General features: G+C 41.0%; 1 protein-coding gene, 1 long non-coding RNA gene and 1 pseudogene across 5 annotated transcripts in view; 2 read left to right on the top strand and 1 right to left on the bottom strand.

Moving 5' to 3' along the window:
- Positions 1-7,741, bottom strand: part of MTMR14 (myotubularin related protein 14) — a 43,314-nt gene extending 35,573 nt beyond the window's left edge. For all 4 annotated transcript variants that reach the window (XM_037801255.1, XM_037801230.1, XM_037801238.1 and 1 more), the window contains exons 1-3: positions 7,571-7,741; positions 5,521-5,669; positions 225-333 (exon numbers count right to left, since the gene is read on the bottom strand). In XM_037801255.1, the coding sequence (XP_037657183.1) occupies positions 225-333; positions 5,521-5,669; positions 7,571-7,729 (417 nt within the window). In that variant the 5' untranslated portion in view covers positions 7,730-7,741. The remainder of the gene's footprint in view (positions 1-224; positions 334-5,520; positions 5,670-7,570) is intronic.
- A 414-nt stretch (positions 7,742-8,155) lies between these two features.
- LOC119507941 lies at positions 8,156-17,127 on the top strand. The gene is made up of 3 exons (XR_005211366.1): positions 8,156-8,345; positions 9,996-10,035; positions 16,194-17,127. It is a non-coding gene; the product is annotated as an uncharacterized LOC119507941 (long non-coding RNA).
- LOC119507934 lies at positions 14,918-16,023 on the top strand (annotated as a pseudogene).
- Positions 17,128-18,657: the final 1,530 nt, after the last annotated feature.

Below are 18,657 nucleotides of genomic sequence, written 5' to 3'. Positions count from 1 at the left end.
GGGTACTCTGATGTGAACTTCCTTTTCCCACCTAGACTCATCTTGAAGGCACTGTCAGAATTAGCCTGTTTCTCTGGTCTGCTTCCCATAGCACCTTACACCAGTAGCTACCTGGCACTCAGCTGCCAAACGTGGAGAACAAAAAGACCCTAAACTTGACAGTAAGCCAGTTAGTCCAGTAAGCCCAGGGTCTCAGGGAGCGTGAGGATATGGTGTGGCCTTACCTTGCCCCTGAAAAGGATTACTGGGCAGACAAACCGTCCTCTGCATCTGGCCATCTTGCTGCGGTTGATGAGGTCTTGCAATTTGCTCACTTGCACGGTGCTCTCAAACCTAATGCACAGAGAAGAGAGGCTGATCAGCCTGTCTTCTTGGTGGGCATGGTGTGTGTGTTGATACACACCTTTTTGTAACACGGTCTGTATATGTGTGTGTGAATACTAGTTTGAAATTTAATAGATCATTGCTATATTATGTTTTTCAGGGAAAGAAAAAGTGCTATATTTTGGGTATTAATTTATGCCATCCGAATTTCAGAATCTTTAAGATGAAAAAATAAAACAAACTAAACTGAAGACATGGTAAATGAAAGACAGAAACATACATAGCAAATGGAATGTTAATGATGACTGCAGTGTATAGTTTTTTACTCCTGGGTAAGACAAGGGTTACTCTGGGGATCTCTGGAAGTTGCAGGCCATTTTTGTAATCTTTTAGGGGGCAAGATGAGCTGAAGGCTCTCATTTCATATGGCTCTATGAGCTCTGATATCACAAAAATATTCTAACCATCTTTAACAGGCCAAACAGCCAACAGGGCAGGGAATGCTGGGGCAAAGAAAATGAAAGAGAAGCCATTTGTGGCATCGAGAAGCTTAGCAGTTAATGCACCAGGTTTGGTAAGGGAACTGCTAGAAGACGGAGCTAATGAGCTCCCACAAGTCACATCCATATCAAATCATACTTTCCCCAAACAAGGATTCACCCACCAACTTGGGAGCAAAGCTCCACCCAGCCAGTCATAGCCTTTGGTAGCAAGATCAATAAGAGGTAAGGAAAGTTCAAGAGTGAAAAGTGATCCCAGCTATGAAGAGTAACCTAGTGGAAAGGAGGGAAGGCATGTTCCCTCCTCAAAAGTGTTGAGATTTCAGGCCAAGTCCTAGCTGGAGTTTAATTCCTTCCGCACTCTAATCCTCCTAGGGATGTGTGCTACTGCACAGCTCTGTATGTACACATGCACCCAAATACTGTTTCAGAATGAAAAAGTAAGCAAGTCCCACACACTTGTGGTACCTTTTAAAGTGTACCTGGATGCTCTTGGGGGGGGTGGGGTAGTGGTTAATAAAAATTCAAAGTCTTTCAAATGAACTGCTGAATTCTTAGTAGCCTTCACAGGTAGATATACTCTCAAGCCACAGATACTAAAAATGCAACTATCAGGCAGGCATCTGAAATTGAAGATAAAAGGGGGTCTTCAAATATAAACCAAAATTAACAGATTGATGATCTTGGAAAGAGAAGGAGGGAGTAGAAGAGGACTGACTTAGTATATATTTCTGTAAGGTCTGATTTCAGATGTTATCTTTGTAACTAATTTTGCTTTTCTTTCTTTCTTGAAGGAAGAAAGAACAGCAAACTTGAAGAGGCAGGGGTGCACAGGCCCACCAGTCAGCCCCTGAAACAACCATGGCTTCCTGGGACCCAGCGTTCTATCACCCTCCCCTCACTCAGCTTCTCTAGGAAATAAAGAGGCACCCCAGCACAAAATCATTACCTAATTAAACAAAGACTCCACAAGGTTATAAAATAGAGAGCACATTTCTGATCACAGTAGTCTTCCTGCCCAGAACACTAGGGCTCCTCCTCATACCTACTGGTAGTCCCAGGCCATTTTCACAGATTCCAGTCTGTACATCTGTTACAACTTACTCTCACTTAGCAACTCCTAGCAGCTCCGTCTGAGCTCTAAAGGCCTTAAAGCTACCTTTGATTCTCCCAGGTTAAGTCTTTCCATTCAACAAACAGGATCCACAACACCAAGGTGGACACTACCACCTCTACCCTCTAACGGGCTCATGGCTGTCTATGAGTGTACAAACAAGCCTTTTCTTGTTAGGCTAGTATTTTGTTGTACTGGTTCCCTACCCAAAGAAACAATTGTTTCTGTTCTCTTACTTCCTGTTTTTATTTTTATTATCTCCCGTCCTTAGGGTCTTTTAATAGCAGGGCTAAGCATTGAGCTATGTGTGGCACATGATACTCACATTTGAATGAATAAGTATAGACTTATGTTATTTGTAATATATGCACCAAAATTTCTGACAAGATTTTACCAGGTGGTGAGATTTCTTTTGATTTTTATTTAATTGAATTACTTGACTGAATTTCCTTTCTCATGAGTATAATTTAGAGACGATTAAAAGTATTTTCAAATAAATAAGAAAATGCCATAGTCAGGTAACTTCCAATGGGAAGCTTTCCAAGACCACTGTCATACTCCCCAAACTAGGTTAGTTGCTCTCACCATATACCCCCAAACTTCCTGAAATAAATGTTATTATTGTTAGTATTTAATAAACACCCAGGCATGGCACAGGGTTTACACCTACATGATCTCAGTCAGTCCTCATGAACACCATGTTACAGATGAAGAATCTGAGGCTTGCTAAGATTAGATCATTCAACCAAAGTCTCACAGCAGATAAGGTCTTGGCCATCATTCCCCATTACCTCACCTCTACATCTAATTCCAGCCCTTGTTAGACTTTGTTGTTGCTTGTTTATTGGTCTGTGGTACCCACTAAAACTATAGGCAGGGACTTCATCTATCTGGCTTCTACTTGTTGAAGGAACACATGCCCTGGCTGTTCAGATACCCCAGACCAGGCTTCTATGCCCAGATCATGGGCCCAACAGGGTTAACAGGACCAAACCACTTCCTGAATCCAGTGCTACCCTCTTTAACTCATCTAACTAGTGTCATATTAATATCAAAACCAGATATGTAAAGAAGCAAAAAATGCTAGTTCTCTGCACCAGAACATACACAAGCTCCCTTCCCTTCAACAAATAAGCATCACCCACTCAATATCACTTCAAGGGCTTGCAAAGATGGAAAGGTAAAAAGAGACCTCTAGGGTTAAGGTTATGCAGAGACCCTGTCCTGGAAGGCGAGTCCCTGCTAAATAGTGTTGGTGATGAAAGAATAAAAAATAATGAAAAAAAAAAAAAAAAAAAAGAAAAGAAACAGATGGACTTAGTACTGAGTCAGAAAGACCTGGCTTTTAACCCTGCTCTGCTTATTACTTCTGTGATCTTGGGCAAAGGCAAGCTACTTCTTTGACTCTCAACTTCCTTTGTCTGTAAAATGGGGATGATACCAAATTCTTCACTGGGTGGTTGCAGGACTTAAATGTACTAGCATATGTGAACACCTAATGTCAGACAAAAAAAGACACTTAAAACAGTTTCCTTTAAGGACTAGAGAGAATCAGCATGGAACTTGTTTCTTCTCAGAAAAGCTTCTGTGAGGCAATGAAGACTGAGATCCTTAAAATATTATTACTCAACGTGTAGTTGGCCTTCACTGGGGAGTTTGCTAGAAAATGCAGAATCTCTAGGCCCACCCAGAGCTACTGAATCAAATTCTTCATTTTAACAAGATGCTCAGGCGATTCACTCAGAAGGTCAAGTTTTAGAAGAGCCACCTTGAGCACAGCTGAGGTTAATATCAGAATGCCCCAGGGGTGCAGAGGTAGAACCACCAGCCAGCACCGAAAAACGGTGGAAAGGTGGGGAAGGGCACGGAAAAAGAGCTCTTGTACAAAAACGTTAGCTTAAGGACTTATGGAATATAAGTTTGCCTACCTCAGGAATGAGTCAGGAAGAGATAACCATAAATAACTGATCTATCACAAAGCCCAATTCTTTAGCCTTGAAGATTTTGGGAGTTCTTAGATTACCTAATGGAGGATGTGATAATTTCTGTGCTCGACATACAAGAATCCTTAATATATGAATTTTCTCAGTGAACCCCACAACAGCCTTGTGAAATGGGCACTCTTGAAGGTATCCCTATTTGAGAGATGAAGAAACTAAGGCTTAGCCCTTAAACTCCTCTGACCTGGTTGTTCCTCTCATGAAAGCCTTCACTGCCTCCCTGTGGTTGTTCTCAGGCTTCAGCATATGTAAGACTTATCTAGGGAGCTCTCTGAAAATGTACACTCTGGAAGTTCTGAGTCAAAGGGCCATCCAGGGGATACTAATTACAATAAAACCACTCTTAAGACCCACACACAATCCACATGTACACTCCATGGCCTGATCAACACCTTATATGAGTTGATTCCTAAGGACATTTCAGGAGACTCCTCATTCTTCCAAGTCCAGCTCTAAAGGCATCCAAACACCTACAAACATGCAGAATTAACCACCCTTCCCAGTTTGCCTACAGCTGTGCTTCTCCAACCTTAATGTGCACATAAATTATTTGCTGTGATTCTGATTCAGTAGTTATGAAGCCCATGATTACATTTCTACCAAGTTCCAGGGGCCTCTAATGGCCACACTTTCAGTGGCAAGGCCTCCTTGACTTCCCAGCATGCCTCTACTGTAGCATTTATCACATTACATCTATAAGGCCAGGGTTTCAATAAATACTGTTGACAACAGCTGCTGGAAAATCAGCAGTGAGCAGGACAATTAGGTGAACAAAATCTGAGATAAACGGAAGGCATTACCTGGAACTTCACTACTTGTGATTATTTGTTTATGTCAAACAACTGTTACTATTTATTGACTACATATGGACAAATCCTGTGGCCAGGGGCTTTATGTCTACTCTGGTATTAACTGTTATCCCACATTAAGCACTCAGTCCACATAAAACTCTCAATAAATGGTTGCTCTTATTTCTAATTCTTACAATAACCACATTGGGCTTGTATTAGTTCCATTTATCATCAGGGACTGCAGTAGCTGCTTTTCCAGAAGTCTAATTGCTTCTTAATTACTTCTTATAAGAATCACATGAGGTAGACTAAGTAATGAGAAAACTAAAGACCAAAAGGTTAAACAGCGTGCTTCAGGTTAATTACCCAGCCAAACTATAGCAGTCAGGGTGTTAACTCAAGCAGTCTGACTTCAGACCTGAGGCTCTTAAGCACTACACACAAGTAAAGTGCTCTTAAGTGTGTCTTGACACAGCACATCCTCCACTTCCACACTATCCAGAAAAGGACACCAAGATTTAGGGAGGTAAGGTGTGAAGTCAACTGTCTGTGGTCAGTGAGCTCCAGGGTGGAGCAAAGATAGAAACCCAGGGCTGCGAATCCAAAGCCTTTATTCTACGCCATGCAACCTAGCCAATTTAACTCATCAAACACTGAGGTAAAGGCTTAATAGCAGGGAAAGTGAGTCTGCACCCGCGCAGTTCCCGCCCAACAGCAGTTGAATTCCCTGGCCCTGGCACGAGCTGTCAGGGCTTCTCCAGACATGCACACCATAGTCACATGATGCTCACGTGTCTTTATCCTTCTCAGAACTCTCGTACTCCAGGAACACGATGTGCCGGGGGTAATGGCCACAGATCTCCCCATTCACATTTTGGATCACGCTGTAACAGTAATCTCGGCCAAACAGCTCCAGACATCTCTTCTCAATGCGCTCAACCTGCACAGAGGAGGAGACCTGAGCATGAAGATAATTCTGGGGTTCTGAGTCTGAGAACTATGTAGTCCGTCACCTGAAGAGGTCACTGGGAATGGTATATGCCTCTGTGATTGTTACTTAATGCTAGGAAGACATTATGTTGCTGGATCACAGACCCTAAACATGCAGTGCAGTAACCCATATGTGGTATGCTTTGGGAGGGGCTCTGAACACTCAATATTGCAAGTGAAATCAGGTGTGTTAATTATTTGGGGAGGATTATAGCTTTCAGTAACTTCTCAAAGTGGTCCACAATCCGCAAAATACTAAGAAGTCTTGCTCTAGGTTACTTTAACTCACACTAATCCATTATCTTCCCTTGGCTCCAGATTTTTCCACATTCTAAAGCTACAGACCAGTACCCAGACGTTCTAATCAGTTTAAGGAGTACAAAGAACAGACAAAGGTGTCTCCTTACACACCATTTGCTTATCAAACAGAAGGAACAGCTCTCCCTAAAACTGCTCACAGTTCAGAGAAAGGTTCACTAAAGAAACACATAAGGCCATACATCTCAAAGAGTTTGCAAGAGATCAACAACCCTGAGTTTGTGTTGAGAGAGGCATTCAGGCTAGCTGCAAAAAAAAAAAAAAAAAAAAAATCAGGGGTAACTTATGATAACCTTAATCTTCAGAGGCCTGTAAGACAGAAGAGTGGTCCAACCAAACCACTAACCTTCAACAGCCACTCAAAAGATCCTCCTTAAAGAACGTTCAGATGAGCAAGATCATTGGTGAGGAAAAAAAGTTACAGTGGCTTAAGCCAGAGATTCTCAAATCTTCAAGTGCCCGAGACTCATTAAGAAGCCTGTTTGAAAATATGAATTCTTGGTTTCCCAGAAATATGGACTCAGTAGGACTCAGGTAATGCCAAGGTTATCTTTATTTTAACAAGTATCCCAACTGATTCTGAAACAGGTGGCCCTTAGTCTACACTTTAGAAAATACTTGGTTGTTTGAAGAGTGGGGAACCCTTATCCTCACTGGAGTCTTCCCTGGGATACTTCAGAGACTAGGAGATACTACCACAGCATGTCCCAGGCTAGAACCATACCTGAGTTTGGTGGCACAGTATGGAATGGAATCTGATTCTGATGCTAACCCTGTAAAAACCAGGCGGGGAAGGAGAGATGGTAGGGTAATAAAGATTCCCATCTCACTACCATGTAGTGCCTAGGTTAGGGATGGTCTGACCAGACTGGAAGTCTTCCAAGTGTGATGATAAAAAGGCCAAGGGGAATCCCAAGGGGGGAGGAAAAGAGAAGAACTGAGACTTGCTTTTGATAAAGAAACAGAGAGGAAGTGTGGACTGCACTGTGTTCCTGACATGTAGAGAAGAAAGGGACAGACAGGCTTAAACTATCCTGGGACTGTGTAAGGAGCTAATAACCCCAGTTCATCTTTTAGATCCGTCCTGCCCTACTACCATAGCTCCTTCATTCCGACCTCTGACCCTGAGGAATCCTCTCTATTTTTATTTAGATTTGGAGGCTTTTGCTCCAAAACCCATCCCTCCTAAGGTACCTGACGCAGGGGAGTAAACTTTCTTAGCTACTCTTCTCTGACATTTGAACCTGGTCCCTCAGCTCTGATCCTTGATACTCAAATCCCTGGTCTGCAACCAGAACAACCTTCTTCTTCCTTGGCTCATTCTGACCCTAGTTCCTCCTTTTTTAAATTTTCGAACACAACCCTCTTTCTCTGGGTCTAGACCTCGGGAACTCTCCTCCTCCTCAGCCGGGGACAGGATAAGTAGTGGGTGGGTCCCTCTTGCACTCCTCTGACTCGGGACCACAGTCTTTCCTCTGTTAACTCCCGTAACCAGGGACCTCATCCTTCTGCTCCTTCTGCCTCCGGGCTCACCTTAGTGCCGCCCGACCCGCTACCATCCTTGGCCCGGTACTGAGTCCGGGAGAACTCCTCCAGCAGCTCCCCGAGTCCCGGTTCCTGCGGCGACGAGCTGTCTGAACAGGCCGATGACGCTGCCGAAGCGGCAGCGGCGGCGGCCCGAGCACCAGCCATGACCAGCCCCACCTCCCCTTCAACGCCCCCGCGTTCCCCTCAGCGCCTCTCGCCCCGGCCCATGGCACCCAGCGACACAGACTCAGAGCTCGGAACCTCTCGAATCGCCTCAGCTGCCGCCGCCTTCTTCAATTTCCGGCCCCGCCCCACCCTACCGGATGTTGACTCCTGCCCTGGCCAATCAGCACCCGCGATTCGCGCCCTGCCTCACGACTACCGGCCCATCCCTACGCGGAGCGATCCAAGTGGTCTCTGGGAGGGAGGAGCGGCCGCTCGCAGACGCCTAGTGCCCCGCCCCAGGGGGTTTCCCCTGGGGAAGCCGGACCAAACCATTGGGGCTACAGAGTTGGGGGGGGGAGAAGTTGGAGGAAGGAACCTTTGGGGAAAAACAGGAAGAGTGGAATAAACCATTACAGTGGGGGGAAGGGAAAGAGAGAAGGAAGCCCTTGGAAGGCAGCAAGTTAGTGTTGGCAACCGTAGTAATGAAGTAACTAATAATTAAACGACATTTCATGAAGCATCTTTTCTTCCGCTGTTTCATTAGCTCCTCACAACGTCCCTGTGATGCCAGTATCCTCAAGCCCATTTTACGGAGGAAGAAACCAAGAGCCAGAAGGTAGTGACTAGCTTGACATTCTACGATTCAAAAACCCGTATTTAAATTTTTTTCTTAGTAGTATATTTAGAACCTTCACGAAAGTGGAGATAAGAGTATAAAGAACACTCATGGACCCATTAACCTGTTCCTACAATAGTCAACACATGCCAACCTTATTTAGTCAATCCTTCTCAGCCAGCGGAATTATTTTAAAGCAAATCCCAGCCATTTTAATATCATTTCACCTGAGGATACTTCAATATTTGTTTCTAAGAGAATAGAACTTAAACGAGTGTGTGTTTGTGCGTGTATCTCAGTCAAACCCACTCCAGGCAACCCCTGATTTCCTTTATGTCACTCGAGTTTCGTATAAATGAAATCATACAGTGTGTTCTCTTGTTTATCTGACTTCTTGTAGCATAGCTAATGTTGGCTTTAATTTGCATTTTCCTGATGACTAATGAAGCTGATTGCCTTTTCATACGTTTACCGACAATTTGTATATACTCTTTGGAGACATTTCGCTAAGTCTTTTGCCCATTTTTTTATTGGACTGTCTGAATTTTTCTTACTGATTTGTAGAAGTGGATATGAGTTCTTTGATAAAATATATATAACAAATATCTTCTCCCACTATGGTGCTTGTCTTTTCACTTTCCTGATGTGCCTTTTGAGCAACAGAAATAATTTTAATGTAATTTATCCAGTTTCATTCTTTAGGGTGAGCACTTTTTGTGTCAAGTTTGAGAAATTTTTGCCTATCCCAAGATCCTTGAAGATCTTTTCCTGTGCTTTTCTTCTAGAACGTTTTAGTGTCATTCCATTTATACTTAGGTCTATGATCCATCTGGAATTGATTTTTTTTTCTTGTTACCCATGTTTTTTGTGTTTTTCAAGTTTATTTTTGTATATAGTGTAAAGTAGGAGTAAAGAGTAGTTTATTTTCACATGGATGTCCAATTGACCCAATGCCATTTATTGAAAAGGTCCTCCTTTTCCCTCTCACTGTAGTGTCAACTTTGTCATAAATCAAGAATTGGCATTCTAACTCTATCATTTCCTCTGTATTCACTAGCTGGAATGTTCCTTTAAAAAAGAATTTCCCCTTATAAACTATTACCCTGAAATACAATATGCACAAAAGGCAGCTAAAGGCTTGATTCTTTGCCTTTATTTACTAGTTTTCACAATCTTTAAGTATCACAATGAAGTCATAGATTTTAAAGTATTTTATGTGTTTTGATCCATTGTAGTCATTATTCTTTTTGAAGTGTAAATTGTCTGAGATTTGCTTCAAACTGATGCAGGAGGTAGGGATATGAGTGGGGGGTAGTTTCCATTATACTACTTTACTTTTGTGTGTATTAAAATGTTTTTCTCTAATAAAATGCTAAACAAATAAAATTGTCCCATCTGCTGATGAAAATGTTCTGGAATTAGATAGCGGTGATGGTTGCTTTGTGAATATACTAAAAGCAATTCAACTGTACACGTTAAAAGGGTGAATCTTATAGTAGGTCAATTATATATCAATTTAAATGTTTTTAAAAATTGCCCCATCAATTTGGCTTGGGTTCCTTTGACCTCACCTCTGCAGTCTCTGATAGCTTTCTTTTCTTCTTGTATGACAAGATGCTCCAAGTTCATCTTCTTCATTTCCTCTTCCAGATCTGATTCAAGGAGGCCTTATACCTTTTAACGGGAAAAGGTATGTGGAGACCACAAAATTGGTGCTAAAGGTACTCGTTGCTACTGGGTTGGTCCTTGTTTCTAGGCCTTTTCAGAGGACAGATATGGGAAATATGTTTTCATTACTTTTGTTTTTGAAAGAGAAAAATGCATCATGGATTTATACTAATATTTACAAATCAAGATTAAAACAAGAGTTTTTAATGACGGCTTGTATACTTTCATGCTTATGCTGAAAACCTCAGGTTCTAATGTCATTAACATAATTTCTTATTTACTTTATCTTAGTATATATAATAAATCCAAAATAACAAAGCTAAGATTATAACTAATAATATGATTACCAAAGTCAATTTGTTTGCTTTGTAGTTCTTTTTTTCTTAAGATATATCTCACAATGGATGCACTCATAAACATCTGTTTTAAAATAATTTGAAATAATTCTATTTGGTTGGGACTCCAACTTCATCTACAATTAGGTTCATTTGTTTAAATTTTTTTTTCTATGTTTAGGGAATGAACAGCCTGGTGGGTCTCCCAAATTTGGGGAACTGTAAATTATTCGGTTTGGCAGGGCATTACGCTCACAGTCCTGTAACACAGTGGTTCTCAGTCTTGATTTTGTATCAGAATCACCTCAGGGCTTGTTAAAGCAAAGCCTGCCGGGCCAGGCCACACCCTCAGAGTTTCTGATTCACTAGGTCAGGGGTGTGGCCTAAAAATTTGTATTTCTAAGTTTCCAGGCCATACTGAAGCTGCTGGCCTCTGGAGACCCTCTGCTCCAGCAAAGCCCATGAGCAGATTTCTGGCTCCATTGATATATGAACCTGGGCAAGTTATTTCTCCTCTCTGAGTCTGTTTTCCTCTCCTGTCAATGGGTACAGTGATCCCTACTAGAAAGTAGGTTGTCATGAGGATGCAATGCAATAATGTCTGTCAAGCATTTAGCAGGGAACCTGGAAAATAACAGGTGCTCAATATATGGAGGTGGCCACAATTACCAACAAGGTACTCATAGTAATAATTAATATAGGGGGACAAAGACAAGCCAGTCCCAGTGTCATTGTTAATGGAGCTCTGTTTCACTCTTAAAAATGCCCTGCTTAGTATGACAAATTATATCATCAACCCACTTATGTACCTTAGTATTATATAATTGCATTGCCTTGTCAAAAGTAAATAAAATATAAACTAAATAAAATGCAGTGCATTTTGATAGCAATGTAAAAAATATATATGTGAATAGCAAGGTCTATATAGTCAGAGAAACCCCAAAATGTAATTTCTACTAAAAGCCCCCCTTCCATTACACAGATGAAACTAAACCTCTTTCAATTCATGACCATCCTCCTCCCTTTTACATAGGGTTGTGTCTGAGCCCCAGGGGGCTTATGCCAGGGAGCCAAGGCATGTGGGGGTGGGGTGGGGAGATAGCCACGCACTCTGGCATCCACTGAGCCATCCTCATTCATTGTGGCCTCAGTCTCTGAGCCATGTTGCCCACACTGTGCCCTCCTTCTCATGACCTCCAGGCCTCCCCAGATGGGCTGGATCTGCAACCCACATCCCACAGGTGGCTACCCACTCACACACACCCCCAAGCCAAGGAGGGGGCTTCAAAAGAACTGCTTGGAATACTGGAAAAGAACATTCGGATGCTGGAAAGTAGGGGAGAAGTCCATCCCATTTTTCGTTGGGCATCTTCTTATGTAGCAGACTTGCTGATCTGTATTCTAGCCTACTTGAGTGGGAGAAAAACAGGAAGCAAGGGGACAGTGCAGGGCAGAGAGAACAGCAGCAATAGGGCAGTCTGCTTTGCCTGTCTGCATGGTTTGCATAATAAGGAAACAGGAGTTTCCTGTGAGCCATGTGGACAGTGCAGAAGGGGGCTCGACTTGAGTCATCTTCTGGGTCCTCTGTCCAAAAGGCTTCTTTGCCAGTTAAGAGGACTCTAGCAGCAAGAGGCTATGGGTGTGGTCCATGAGGGATCAGAGCTGAGGAGAGGGTCAGAAGAGGTTCTTTTGGATTTTATCTCCCACCTTTGGAAGATGTGTGTACAAATGAATGTGTCTGTGGGGGGTGGGCCCCTACAAGAGCTCCAAAAGAACCCACACATGGCCCCAAGAGAACCAGCATTTGGTTTTAGCAGCCAAGGAGGGATTCCTACTGTCCTTTAGCCCCTTGTCTTTAATCCTTTCTTCCCACCCCAATCCTGGAGGAATTAAAAGCAGAAAAAATAAGAGTTAGAAAGACTACCTGGCTGGTATAGTTGGGAGGGAAGGATATTAGCCCTAAGCTGGATATGCCATAGAAGATTTAAGCTGGTTTAGACTGGACTGGACTTGTATGATTTTTTGAGCATCTAAGTTTTCCCCAACCTCTTATTTGGAAAAATTTCAAACATATAGAAAAGTTGAAATAATATACAACAAACATTAGCATACTCTCAACCTAGACACAATAATTGTTAACATTTTATCACTTGTGCTTTATCTCTACCTCTATCTATAACCCTCCTGAACCATTTATAAGTAAGTTGCAGCTATGACACTTTACTCCCAAATACTTCAGCATATGCCTCCTAAGAATAAAGATGTTTTCCTACACAACCACAATAACAATGTCACATCTATGAAAAGGAACAATAATTCTGTAGTATCATAATGGACTGGACATGTTAACACCAAAGAGTTGTGAGATCTGCCCTCAATGCATCAAGTGACAGGAAAGAAAAATTTGACAAGGAGTGTTTGAAAGCTGTGATTACCAAAATATAAATATAAATCTAACCTACTCAGACAACATTACAAAAACATAAACACCTTAAATTAACTTTTTTTTTGAAGTTCCACTATGGAACAAGTCCTTTGCATGCTTTATCTCAATGAATCCTCTCAACTTTTTGAGATGGGTACTATTATATTAAATTTCCAGTTGAGGAAATGGGAAATCAGAAAATGGAGTCACTTGTCAAAATTCACAAAGCTAGTAAGTGGGGGTATAGATCTCAGCTCTGTTGGCCTCTAACCATCATCTCACAAGGTCTTACTCTTCCAACTTAGCAACCTTGTTACTCACCAGTTCACCTAATTACTCTGTCCTTTAAGCCATCTACTTCTCTGAGCCTTTTGACCTTAACTGTATTTACTGTAGACCATTGCTGTCTCCAAATTTTCAGGAATCATTCCAGCAGAATATTAGGATATGCTTCAGGCATCATTGCCTGGATGTTGAATCCTAAGTAATAGGATAGTGCCCCCATGTCAATATTCTCTCTCCTGTATAGTTAGTACCCTCAAGATCCATTCCTAGACTAGAACTCCTTGTTCCTGCTGCTACATATTAGCCAGATCCCATAGTCCTTTTGTGAATAATCCCGTTCCTCCCAAAGCACAGAAAGTACTTCCCTGCTTGGGCCACGTTGAGACTTGACCTCAGCAGTTATTGGTTATTGGAGGAAGGGAAATGGGGGCAGATTGTGAGGAGGACAAACCTCATCTTACAAGGTCTCTCTCTGCATGGTGTCTAGGCAATAGAAGGCTGTTTTCCCATAAGTAGGAGCAGCCACTGTTGGCCCAGAGCGCTCCAGAGAATTTGAAGGTTCAAGATTTTCAAGTGCATCTACTCCCAAATGTCTTGATCTCGAGTGTCAACATGTTACCCCTGTCCTATAGAAATCTTGACTTTAGTGGAAGAGAATTGCCAGAGATATGAATTCTGCTTCCTTTGTAACTCTCTCATGCTAACTATCAAATCTTGGGACTGGTTTTCAGCTCCATCTGCCTTCCAGCTGCAGAAGACAAAACCATGCAGGCCTTCTGACTTTTACACAGTTTAGAAGTTCGCTGACTTAAGTTTGTTATTTTCTTTCTTTGGGGCTGTTGTAGAAGTAAATAGCCAACCAACTCTTTGGTCCTTATAATTACATTTGCCCCTGCATCTTGCAAGTACTGGAGCTGTTGCATATGCCAGAACATTACCTTCCACCTGAACTCCATCTCGGTTCACCACCGGGAAGTATAATTGTGATGCCACAGCATGCTGGGATTATCGTTCATCCTCTCAAACCAGCAGTGGGACATTTGTTGCCATCTAATTCCATAGCACCATCCTCAAGGACCATTAACAGGGGCAACTGGCATAATTACTGTTCCACCAGGAGCTAGAGATCCCAAGGAGAACCTATAGAGGAGTGGAGAAGTGAGATAATTAAAGGAAGAATGCCATTACAGAATACATTAATGGGCAAGTTGCTGCTGTGGGAAACAGGCTCAGTTCTTTGGGGGATTTCTGGGAGATCATGTCAGAATTGTCCCACTGTCACTGCATGAGGGTTGCTTCCAGAGGCACTGACTCCCTAGAACATCAGCCTTCTGGACAATACAAGACCTGATTCTGTATCCAGAGAAAGACCCTGGGCTTTCAGTAGGAAGCTGTTGACATGAATAGGAATAATGAGTGCTTAGAGGATATTTGCAGTGCACTGACAGTTGCTGCTATGCCAACATTTCACAACTCCAGTTTTGAAGTTCCAGATCATCCATGATGGAGTAGCTGCTATCAGCTTTAGCCTTTCACCACAAATAAAACCAGTTGTGGACGATGAACTGGGGTTAATAGTACAAGTATAAGAATGTTCTTTCATGAATTATAACAAATTTGTGACACTAATACTAAAACAAGGATGCTAATAATAGGGTGGTATATGGGAAAAATACACTTAGTGTAAACTATGGACTATGGTTACTAGTGCTATTTTAATATTTTCATCAATTGTAACAAGGGTACCACACTATTGCAAAATGTCAATAATGGGGGTATATGAGAATGCTGTATTTTTTCCATTATTTTTCTGTAAACCTACAACTTCTCTAATTAGAAAAAAATAATAGGATGTTAAAAAGATGTAATTTACGACAAAAACCACTTGGGGGGGATGGAGTGGTATAGGAGCAGAATTTTCCTATGCTATTGAAGCTAACTTGGTATGAATCCAAACTATATTGTTATAAATTTAGGATGGTAAATGTAATCCCCATGACAACCACAAAGAAAATACCTAAAACAAATATATACAAAAGAAAATGAGAAGAGATTCAAATGTTTTGCTATAAAAGAACAAATAAATGCAAAAGAAGACAGTAATGAGGGAATGAAGGACAAAAAACATATAAAACATAAAAAAATACAAACATGACAGAAGTATGTCCTGCCTTATCAGTAATTACTTTAAAAGTAAATAGATTAATCTCTCCAATCGAAAGGCAAAGATTGGGCAGTATACCTGGTGCTCCCAAGGATCTGTCTCTTGTGTCAACAGTGTTTGGATGTAACAGATCTGGGGATTATTCATCCCCCCACCTCCATTTCAGCCTCAGACCACCCTCCAACCTCTTCTCCAGGTTCAATCTCCAAGATCATCTTCTTGTCTATCCCCTGTGTCTGGAACCAGCTAACACTGTTTTATGAGGTTAACCCCTCATTGTCAACCAAGTTTAAGCTCCCAGATCCATCAAAATCATTCCACAAAAATGGAGGCCTCCATCAACCACCTGGTCAACCTGCACCTACGGGCCTCCTACACTTACCTTTCTGGGCTTCTATTTAGACGGCAACATGTAGTCCTGGAGGGTGTGAACCACTTCTGTGAGTTGGCAAAGGAGAAGTGTGAAGGTGCCAAGCATTTCTTGAAGAGGCAAAGCCAACATGGCAGACACACCATCTGCAGAAGCCATCCTAAGATGAGTGGGGTAAAACCATGGGTGGCATGTGAGCTGCCATGGTCCTGGAGAAGAACTGGAACCAGGCCCTTTTGGATCTGCATGTCCTGTGTTCTTCCAACACAGACTCTCATCTCTGTAATTTCTTGGAGAGCCATTTCCTAGATGAGGAGGTGAAACGTATCAAGAAGATGGGTGACCACTTGACCAACTTCCATAGGCGGGCAAGCCTACAGGCTGGGCTGTGTGAGTATCTCTTTGAAAGACTCATCCTCAAGCACAACTAGGAGCTTCCAGAGCCCAGAGGTCTTGGGGGGTGTGGGGAGCTCTACATTCTTCTGCCTCAGCCCCTCCCACCAGCCAGTAGGCATCTTTTTAAACTAACTACCTTGTAACCCTCTAACGAGCTGTTAACCAAGTGTAAAAAATAAAGCTTTTTTTTTTTTTTTTTTTTCAGGAAAAAGGCAAGGATTGCCAGATTGGATATAGAAGTAGGATCCAAGTATAGGCTGTCCTCAAGAGAATCACTTTAGATCCAGACACAAGTCGGCTGAAAGTGAAAGGATGGAAAAAATATTCCATGCAAAAATAGTAACCAAAAGAGAGCTTGGTTGGCTATACTAACATCAGACAGAATAGACTTTAAGTAAAAAATACTTACAAGGGATGAAGAAGGACATTATATATCAAAAAAAAAGGGTCAGCTCACCAAGAAGATATAAAAATTATAAACATATATGCCCCTAAAAACAGAGCCCCAAAATATATAGCACAAACACAGACACAATTGAAGGGGCAAATAGAGTATCTTATAATAATAGCTGAAGAGTTCAACATGCTACTTTCAATAATGGGTAGAACATCTAGACAGAAGTTCAGTAAGGAAGAAGGAGATTTAATCCTACAAACCAACTACACCTAAAAGACTTATGCAGAACACTGCATTCAACAATAGGAGAATGCAAATTATTTTCCAGTGTACATGAATCGTTCTCCAGGATAGACCATATGTTAGGCCACGAATAAATCTTAATACATTTAAAAAGATTGAACTCATGTGGAGTATCTTCTCTGATCAGAATGGAATGAAGCTAGAAATCAATAATAGAAGGAAAAGTGGAAAATTCAAGAATATGTGGAAATTAAACAACACACTCTTAACAACCATGAGTCAAAGAAGAAATCACAAGGGGAATTAGAAAATACTTAGACCCAAACGAAAAGGAAAACACAACATAGAACTACTTGGGAAAACACAACATAGAACTACTTGTGTGGTGCAGTGAAGGCAGTGCTGAGGGAAAATTATATCTGTAAATACTTACATTAAAAAAAAAAGATGTCAAATCAGGAATGACCCCTTAAGGAACTAGAAAAAGAAGAGCAAACTAAACCCAAAGTTAGCAAAAGGAAGGAAATAATAAATATTATAACTGAGATAAATGAAATAGAGAGTAAGAAACAATAGAATCAACAAAACCGAAAGTTGTTTTTTTTTTAAAGATCAACAAAATTAGCAAACCTTTAGCCAGATTATCAAAGAAAGAGAGGAGTCACAAATAACTAAAATCAGAAATGAAAGTGGGGACAGTAATACTGATAATAAGGCAATGCTATGAGCAATTGTAGACCAACAAATTAGATATTATAGAGACAAATTTATTATAGACAAATTCCTAGAAACACAAAATAACAAAACTTTCTCAAGAGGACACAGAAAATTGGAAAAGAGAGCAAATCAGCCAGGACAAAATGGCTTCACTGGTAAATTCTACCAAGCATTTAAAGAAGAATTAATACCAATCCTTCTCAAATTCTTCCAAATAATAGAAGAGAAGGAAACACTTCCTAACTCATTCTATGAAGTCAATATTACCCTTATAAGAAAGCCAGATAAAGAAGTCACAAGAAAAGAAAACTATAGCCCAATTTTCCTTATGCATATGGATTCAGAAATCCTCAACAAAACACTAGAAACTAAATCCAGCAGCAGATGAAAATGATGATACACCATGACCAAGTGGGATTTATCCCAGGAATGCAAAGGTAGTTCAATATATGAAAATCAATCAGTGTAATACAACGCATTATTAGGATGAAGGAAAAAACTATATGATCATCTAGATTCATGCAGCAAAAAAAATTTTTTTTACAAAATTCAACCCCCTTTCAGGATAAAAACACTCATACAGCTGGGAATAGAAGGTAATTTCCACCACATGATAAAGGCCTTTTTGAATAACACAAGGCTAACATCATACTTGGTGGTGAAAGACTGAAAGATTTCTCCCTAAGATCGGGGATAAGACAACGATGCCCACTGTCACCACTGTTATTCAGCATTGTATTGGAAGTTCCAGCTAGCATAATTTCCCAAGAAAAATAAATAAAAGGCATCTAAATTGCAAATGAAGAAGCAAAATTATTTCTATTTCACAGATATGATCCTATGTATAAAAAATTCCCAAGAAATCCACAAGAAAGCTACTAGAGCTGATAATGAGTTCAGCAAAGTTGTGGGGTTCAAGATCAACACACAAAAATAAGGTGTATTTCTATATACCACCGATAGGCAATGTGAAAAGAAAGTTAGTAAAACAACTCCATTTACAAAAACATCTGAAAGGATAAAATATCTAGGAACAAATTTCAACAAGGAGGTGAAAGACACGTACTCTGAAAACTACAAAGCATTGCTGAAAGAAATTAAAGAAGACCTAAATAAATGGCAAGACATCCTGTGTTCATGCAATAGAAGACTTAATATGGTAAAGACATCACTAATGCCCAAATCATCTACAGATTTAATTCAGTCCCTGTCAAAATTCCAGCAGCCTTCTTTACAGAAATGGAAAATCCAATCCTCAAATTCCCATGGAATTGCAAAGGGCCGTGAATAGCCAAAATAATCTTAAAAAAAA

Source organism: Choloepus didactylus, chromosome 1, assembly GCF_015220235.1.
Source record: "Choloepus didactylus isolate mChoDid1 chromosome 1, mChoDid1.pri, whole genome shotgun sequence".
Taxonomy (NCBI): Eukaryota; Metazoa; Chordata; class Mammalia; order Pilosa; family Megalonychidae; genus Choloepus; species Choloepus didactylus.
The sequence above is the reverse complement of the archived record's forward strand: the minus strand, read 5'-3'. Positions and strand labels throughout refer to the sequence as shown.